General features: G+C 30.2%; 1 protein-coding gene across 1 annotated transcript; it reads left to right on the top strand.

The window, feature by feature from the left end:
• The first annotated feature begins 804 nt into the window (after positions 1-804).
• On the top strand, positions 805-2,259 carry LOC131616593 (uncharacterized). Its single transcript, XM_058887959.1, has 2 exons — positions 805-1,430; positions 1,753-2,259. Exons 1-2 carry the CDS (start codon positions 944-946, stop codon positions 1,830-1,832), a joined length of 567 nt encoding a protein of 188 aa, XP_058743942.1. The 5' UTR covers positions 805-943; the 3' UTR covers positions 1,833-2,259.
• The last annotated feature ends 7,154 nt before the right edge of the window (positions 2,260-9,413 follow it).

Below are 9,413 nucleotides of genomic sequence, written 5' to 3'. Positions count from 1 at the left end.
CGAAAAATTATATCTCAAAAATGACTAATATAAAATTCATTCAAAATGAAATATATAAAAATAGTATTAAAAAGAATTTTTAATTAATTTTTCATTTGGATTTTATTAAAAATATGTTTATAAACATTGTTTAACAAAAAAGAAAAGAGATGAAGCCCTAACCATTATTTATTCCTTCAAGTCAAATTTTAAATTATCTGTATGACATAAAAAAATGTAATATATTGTCATTAGATGATAATGTAATCGATGAATCTCTATTAAACTCTTAAGTAACCATATAAAAATAATTTTTATAAAAATCTTGGCCTGGTATCTTTCTAGTTCCGTTTATAAATCCTAACTAAACGCTTGAGTTGATTCCATGAGCCGAAATGGCCGTTATTACGTATACTAAATATGGACCCTTCGTTGCTTCTTTTTTGCAAGCAAATATCAGTTACATCAGTTAGTGACAGTCCCAAAGCCATATTTTACACTTCGAAAACAAAAAAACATTACATGCAATGACACATCATAGCCAACTGAATCTGCTACAAACCCTAGTAGTTAACAAACACAAAACAAATTAAACATAACGTTTTTGTTTTATTATTATCATTGTTATTATTATTATATTATATTTTACCCGAATATAGTTGAATCTTAAAATATTGAAGCATACATAGATAGCACTCCTAAATATTGCTCCTAAAATTTTGGTTGTGACGGTTACAAACGTACGGTATAATACGAAACACCAAACATTAAACCCTCCATTAATAGAATCATCATATACCCCTTTCGTCTAATTCCTCTCACTTTCATTCCTTCCTTTTTCTTATATTCCACCCCCTACCGCCACTTCAACGGTGCCGCGGGCACGGCGGTCACCGCTTGCTGCCTCGGCCATCTTCAACAAACCTATTATTGTTGTTAAATTGATAACGATTTGTTTACAGCTATGACCGACGAAGAGCAAAAGTGTGACACATTGTCATTGTCATCATCATCTTCTTCATCTTCTTCTCCGTTACCGGAGGAAGAGTTGCAGCATATGCCATTGGCGCCGTTGGCGTGGAACAACAGGAAGAGGCTATCGAAACAGCTGTCGATGTGCGAGAAGCCGAGAGACATTGCTTGGGAGAGAAAGAGGAGACAAGAGAGAAGGAGGAGTAGTATTGCTCATGAATGTGTTTGTGATGATATAACGGATGATGATTTGCATGAGCTTAAGGGATGCATTGAGCTTGGGTTTGGATTCAATGAGGAAGATGGTCAGAAATTGTGTAATACATTGCCTGCACTTGATCTTTATTTTGCTGTTAATAGAGGTTTGTCGCCTAGCCCCGTTTCTACGCCTCAGAGTCGTGCTTCTTCTCTTGGGGCACGTTCTTCTTCCTTTGGAAGCCCTAGGAGTGATGCTGATTCATGGAAGATTTGTAGCCCAGGTACATTTGTTGCATTTTTTTGTCCAGTAGTCTTGTAGTTGAAATTTCACATATGAATAAGTAGGTTGTATCGCACCCTTGAAGTCGGATGTCTCTGAATATCCGTATCACTGCAGTCAGATGTCTCTATACATTCACACCCATGCAATGTCTTTGCCCATGTCATATGTCTATGTACAGCTAGCAACTAAGCTGGCTTAACAGAACATAAAACCACAGTTGCGCGCATGCAATAATCTCTGCAACTGCATTAGGAACTCTATAAGACAATTTTGTCTATATTTGTTGATGAGATTGAGTTTGTAACTTTTTTACAATGTAGGTGATGACCCAGAATTGGTGAAGACCAAGTTAAGACATTGGGCTCAAGCGGTTGCATGTTCGGTAATGCAATCTTCTTAAAGTTGAACTCTTTTCTACGAAGGATCAATGTTGTTTATATGGACAAAGAAACAAGAAAAACATGAAGAGAATAAATGTACAAAGAAGAAGAAGAAGAAGAGGGTCTCGGTTTGAAATTCATTCTGAGGCCTTTTTGGCTTCTACTTAGGTTAGAGGATAATTGGTCTAATAACCAAATTACTCCTCGTTTATAACCTTTTCTCTTCATATAGTTTAAATCTCAAATTGTCTCTTGATTTAGAAATTTTGAGCTGTGAAATATTGTTAGCACATATTATGGCCTAATTCCTCAACATACGGAAGATTAAATTTGAAGGTAATGTACTACTGATCATATGTGATTAGATGAGTTTTACTTGTCTTTAGCTTAGAACAATTTGACTTGATATCACTTTATTATAAATAATAATAAATTTGCATTATGTAATTGTTTGCTTGATTCTTTCACATTCCCTCTTTTACTCAATCCAATAATTTTTTAATTTTATAGTATTTATGTTCAACGATTTTACGACACAGTTCGCCGTTCGATTATTTCATCATAATGATCTAGTGGTGAATTCTTATTTACACAACTCAAAAAATTGGATAAAGTTTACCTTTAATGTAAAATGTCTTGAAAACATCACACACTTGTACTATTTAATAAATAATTAAATATATAAAAATTAAATGATACTAGTATCTCTACCCGTGCGAGGCACGGGATAAAATTTCTTATACTAAAAAATATTTTTTTAATTATTTAAAATTTACAAATAAAGTTATATTAACATTATAGTCTGTTTTTGCTATTAGTTGCACAATTTTTTTATTAATAATAAACTATATTTTATTTATAAAAATATCTTTATTACTTAAAAATTTAATTTATTTAACTATAAATTTTTTTAATTTTTAAATTATGATGCTAATTTAAAAAGAACATAATTTGTTGATTTATTTTGTAAGTTACCAAAAAAAAATTTAGTCTTTAAATATATAATATCAATTAAGAAATTAAAACAAAAAATATTTTTTAAAATTGCTCGATATGAAATAAATAAATAAGATCTCATTTTAAATATGATCTTCATTTATGAGAAACAATCTATATGAAATCAATTTTAGTTTATAAAAATTATATATTTATAGATTTTTGTGAATAAAATGATAAGATTAGAATTCAATCAAAGAAATTATAGAAATTAAAAGTTTGAATATTTATAGTATGTTATGATTTGAAGAGATTTAGTTTTTGAAAAACAACTGTAATATCCCAATCTTTTGACACCGATAATTATCATTTAAATGAGTAAATGATAATTAGAGAGGGGTCATTAGTCTTATTACCTATTAATCTAAAGAATGGATATTAGAAGAATTAGTGGAGTGATTAGAAACAAAGATGATGGGTTAGAATTGAACTAATGGCATTGTTGTAAATAAGGTTAAGTTGGAGGGCATAATGGACTTATCTAATGCTTGCATGTGGACATAAAGGACATTAGATTTTGATGCATGAACTTAGGGAGTTGTTTGGCTTGCAAATCAGAATCCATGCAAGGGAATTAGAGAGAGAGCATAGAAGCAAAGAGAAGGAAGAAACTCATGATGCAAGTTCCATTTTCGCAGCTATGGATACAGCTCCACTAAAACAGGTATAACTCTCAACTCGTAACTCCGATCGTAACGATTCTGGTCCCATTGGAAAGCTAACGAATTTCTCTTCGATTTGCACCTATGGTTCGTGTTCATAGCTTCCGTTTCGAAGGAGAAAACTGACCTTGAAATTGTGTCAGTGATGCTGAAAGTTGGTACAAGAGTGATTACGGGTTTGATGAATTTGGAGTTGGAATTTTGGTCAAGTTAGGAGCTCAATTGCAGCATGTTCATCATCTAAAGCTCCATTGATCCAAGGTGAGTCCTTAGATAGTGGCTTGGGGAATTTGCATGTTAGGGTTATAATTGGGGTTAGGGATTTTGTGAGAGATAATCATAAATTCATGTCACTAACATGTTAATTGTGTTGATTGTTAGTTGTTTTTGATTAATCATTGACTGGTATATCTTGATCAGTGTTGCATGTTAAATTCGTGGAAATGATATAGGTGATGTTTAGAATCAATTAGAAGTATTGAGACTGGTTTAGAAGCTTTAAAATGCAGAATTTGGGGTTCTGCAGGTGAAGTAACCGGTTACTTGGATGAGGTAACCGGTTACCTGGGAGCGAAAAGTGAAAAAAATGGATTCTGGGCTGAAGTAACCGGTTACTTGAAATGAAGTAACCCGTTACTCTGCATGCTGAGCAGAATTTTCAGAATTTCGAAAATTCATATCTCCCACTTCGTGTACCCGTTTGACGCGTACCATATACCGTTAGAAAGCTAATAAAGTGTACTATCTAGGAAAATTATCCTTGGTGTCTAAATATTATTTTTCGGTATATCTGACATACTTTTAGTTAAAGTGCGACACTAATACTATGTAAATTGTGTATAGTAGACTGAACTAGCTCATTGTTTCTAACTGCTATGTTATGCTGGAATAAGAATGCTATATTATGATGAAATATGATCATTCTATTGATGCCCATTGTTTCGGTTAAACAATCGGGGTTGTCTGCTTGCGTGCTTTAGCGTTTGCTTATGTGTGTGTATGCTGAATCGAAGTAGACCCGGTACTAAGTTACGATTCGGACCGTGGGTCCTTGAGTTGTCTGTGGGACTGCCCTGATCATGGATCCTAGAGGCACATACCTGAACTACCGTTGCAGTGTGCTTGTGAGGGCCTGAAGGCGTTTACTCACTCGCTGTATACACACTCGCGTGCTCGGTATGATGGCGTTATGCGGCTAAGTAAGCCTACGCATAACAGGTAAACCATCTCTAATGATGCCATGTAGGCTACATCATTAGGTTCCTATCCGGATGGGCTCATGCGTCAAGACGGCGTGTTGCACTTGCTGTTAACACCACGTGCGTACAGATGGTTAATGGGACGATGTCGCCTCTTAGGCAAGGTCATCTCGCAGCCATGTAGGCTTGTGCGAACCCATTTAATCATTCTTGCAGGGTGCTTGTGTAAGTCTCTTGACAAATAGGCATGGGTGAACCCACCGAGGGTGTGTTAGTAACTTAGTCTAGTGGTATTAACGTACTTCTGGATTCCCCGTATATGGATGCGGGTTTTGCATACTTGGTTGCTTATATAATTGTATATCTGCATTAATCGTCCAATGGTGGATGATTCCTTGTTTTCTCCGTGCTTGTACCGGACGTGAGGATAAAACCCGGATCAATGGTGGATTCGATTTTGTCGATGCATGTACCCTGTAGAACCGAGTGGACCCATAGGATAGGAGGACTCACTGAGATTTAGTAATCTCACCCCAATCAACTTATATTTTTTCAGGTGCAGTTTAGTAGCTTTTGGCAGATAGCAGGTTCGGATTGACGGCTTAAAGTGGTGATGGCTCGGAGACCTAGTCAAATCTCATTTTCCGCTGTGCAGATCCATTGAAGACACATGTTTTGTAATTCTTATTGGAATTTCATGTTGTATTGTATTATGGATCTTTCTATATCTAAAGCTTTTGTATGTACTCAGTATCAATTTAACGTTTCATGCATAATATACTAGTCAGTTATGTATGGGGTGTTACAACAACTTAGTTGTATTATTGGTGAATTCTTATCTACTCAACACAAAAAATTGGGTAGAGTTATCCTTAGTGTAAAATGCATTGAAAATAACCAGAAGATATATTATTTAATAATCAATTAAATATGACAAAATTAAATGATGCAATGTGATTGGTGGAATGTATGCTACCCAACTTTTTGTGATGGGAAGAGAAGTTGTCCCCTTTATTATTTCATGTTTGGAATAAATTTTAACATTTAAAATGTCAAATAAAATGTTTTAACTAATTTAAAATTAGTTTGTCAAAATAATACTTATTTAAAAAAAGTATTTTTAGAACCCTAGATTAGTTGAGGTTATTATCTATTACAGTTGATTGATTTAATTTTAAATGATTTTAAGTTTTTCTATATCAAATTTTTTTGTTAGAATTTAATAAAACAATTATGATTAATTTTTGTGGTAAAAATAAAAGCATTAATTTTTTTAAAGCAAAAGTTAATGTTTTTTATTTGACGTTCATACTACTATAGTGATTCAATATGTAATTAAATTATTCATTTCCTACATATATTTGTTAATTTATTTTTTAATTATTATTCTCTAGATATGATATTTGATAGTGAATATTTTAATAATATTTAATTATGAGTAAACAAAATAAATAAGAGATCAATTTGATTGTGTCTTTAGTTAAATAAAATTTTATATATGATCTATTATATTATAATCAATTGATGATTTTATTATATATTAACTATTATGTTATTTATTTATTTATTATAAGTTATAATAATTTATTTCTTTTTTATAAACAGAATCAATTATATTCAAGTAGTTCGTCTCCCTAATTCTCCAATTATTTTAATTTCTTATTTATTTCTAATTTAATCTATCACCATATTATTTTGATATAACAAAAAAATGCAATATATAGAATGATATGTTATATATTTGCATCATATGTACTATATTTATATTTATATGATTATATATACATATAAAATATTATTTATATTTGACATTTGAAGGTCAAATTAACAATAATATTAGTAGTGAAAAATATATTATTAGAAGATAAAGATATACTATACTATATTTTACAACAGGTAGCTTGGAAATTCTAAAATTTTTCCACAATTTATATCAGTTCAATTCATCTATTAACATACCAACAGGGTTGAAGTTAAATTTATATCAATTCAATTCATCTATTAACATACCAAAAAGGGTTGAAGTTAAAACATTGTAAGTTGGAAGTGCAAACAAATTAATCTTAAAATAAAAAATTATTTTTTACTGATATTATTCAAAATGAGTTTGATATTCCAATTATATTATAATGACATGATAATTTTAAATACATCATCCTAATCACTAATTTAAAATAAGTGCCAAGACCAAATAGGTATTCTTTAGCTTTCTTCTCTCTAGGTAAGAGTTTTCATTTTCAATTTTTTGATGCATCATCTTTTAACCTGGGCAAACATAACATTAATTAGACGAATTGACATAAATTTAAAGAAGTTTGATTTTAACCATTAAAATGTTCATACCATTTACGGAAGCATTGGCAACAATCACACCATTTTTTTAACTCATAGGACATTTTGAATAATTTTTCTACTCAATCACATAACAATGGCAATGTCATCACAGTAGCAATATAGTATATTATAAGTCCAAAAATAAACTAATTTCAAAATCATTGATAGTAGCAATGTAACTAATGATAGTAGAAAAACAAAAGCACTTATAACGGTCAGCATCTCTTGAGGCAATTTAATAAAATGAAAACAATTTTTTAATGCAATTTAAAATCTTTAATATAAAATGAGATCCAAAATTAAACAATCTAAAGAATACTTTGTAGTAGTAAAAAAATTCATAATTGGTGGAGTCTTCGTTGAACATATCAAAAAAACACAAATATATTAGAATAAAAAATTTCACTGCAAAATTGAAAACAGAATCAATGGAATCTTCATTACTGTGAATTGATAGTATAGATCATTACCAATAAATTAATCAAATATTTCATATGCGTTGGAATATGGAATTGGAATTTCAGCATTAATTATAAATTAATAGAGATTTAATACTATTATTTAATTAATTAAAAACATGTTTATTATTAAGAAGAGGTTTCATTTGAATTGTTATACATTAAATTTTGTAGTATAATTATATTGAATGATCAAATAAAATTTAATGTTGAAATATGATTATATCAATAAAAAAATTAAAAGGATTGAAATTTTATATTGTAATATTTTAATGAAATATGATTATCTTGTAAAATTTTATTAAAATTTTAATAGTATATCTATTTCACCCTTAGTAATTATTGTAAATGCATAATTAATCCGATCATACAATTTTTGTATATTAAAATGGCAAACAGGAATTAGCGTTTTTCATGCCCTATGAAATATAAGTTGGGAATTGGGATTTAAAATATATCAACATAATTATTCTAATAAAAACTGAAATAGTATAATAATCTAGGATGATTATAAATTAATGTATGTAAGATTTTATTTTTTATATCACAATTAAATAAAATATCACAATTAAATAAAATATCACATTCAAATAAGAAAACTATTAAATAAAATTTTGTTAATGTGATTTTGTTAAGTAAAATATCACAATTAAATGAGAAAACTATTAAATTTATAATTATAATAAAAAAATGTATCATCAATATCACAAATGATAACAAATTCTAATGTCAACATTGTTAAATAAATTTATCAGTTTTTTACAAAATAACTACAAATGTGAGAATAACATGTAATTTTTCCAGAGCCCCAAAGAATTCTGGTGTAGCAACCTCATGTTGTCAATAACCAACTTCCCATCATTTATTCCAGAAACTCGGATGATTCAAGAAACATGAAAACACACAGACAAATAATGTTTAGTGAAGAAAATGAGTTGTTTCTAAAACAATTTTGAAATACTTCAAATAGAGAGAAGAACCTGTCTCAAGGAGGTTCAAGTTTAGACCCCCTGTATTTGCAGAGGCTGGTGGAAAAGGTAATGAATTACAACAAAAAACTGTGATGGATCTGAAATAAACTTGCAAAATATCAACGCTTCAGTGGTTGAAGAGTTTGACATCGAACAATGATGGATCTGAAATGACAACAATAGGTTCTTGAAAATTGAAAGAGAAACCATTAAAAAATACTTAATTAACCAAAAGAGTTTCGTTCTTGGTTGCTCTGCTTTGAAGAAGCAATATAGAGATGTTCTTAAGATCGAGTGACCATTAATAATCAACATAAATCACTAACCTGCAACACTAACACAAATCAATTTTATTCGTATAAATAAATCATTAAAAAATTACGATAAACAAAAATTCTCATGTGTAAAGGAGAGCCATAATCCTTTTCTCACTAACCTTCAACAAATCCCTGCGATAAAATCAAACCCAAACATTAGTTACCTAAATATAAAATCTAATGATAACTAATAAACCCTAATTGAATCTCTAACCTCCTTTTCACGAAAATCAAATTTCTTATCGTTTCCTATTATTGCTATTGAGAGAAGGGATCAGATTTGAGCGAATCTGAGAATTTTGACAATGGAAGATTGAAAGAAGGATAACGGTCAGACGATGGTGACCTTTTCACGATCTTCGAAGATTGGATCCTTGAATCCAAAGTTCTGTGAAAAGTAATAAAAAATGATGAAAATCAGTAAGCATGGAAGATTAGGGAGATCCGTGAAGGTTTAGGGATGATTATGATTATTTATCAGAGTGTTTGGAATACGTAAAAGAGCAATAACGTAGCTTTGGAATTTACAGATAAAATGAAGCGTGATTTGATTACGTTGGAGAGTGTAAAAAATTGGAATAATCATGACTAATGAGGATTGAATTAATTAAATAATAAAATAATTATGTAGTTGAAACTATTTAAGGGTATAAAATAAGATTTA

The sequence above is a fragment of the Vicia villosa genome, linkage group LG1 (genome assembly GCF_029867415.1).
Source record: "Vicia villosa cultivar HV-30 ecotype Madison, WI linkage group LG1, Vvil1.0, whole genome shotgun sequence".
NCBI classification, from domain to species: Eukaryota; Viridiplantae; Streptophyta; class Magnoliopsida; order Fabales; family Fabaceae; genus Vicia; species Vicia villosa.
The sequence above is the reverse complement of the archived record's forward strand: the minus strand, read 5'-3'. Positions and strand labels throughout refer to the sequence as shown.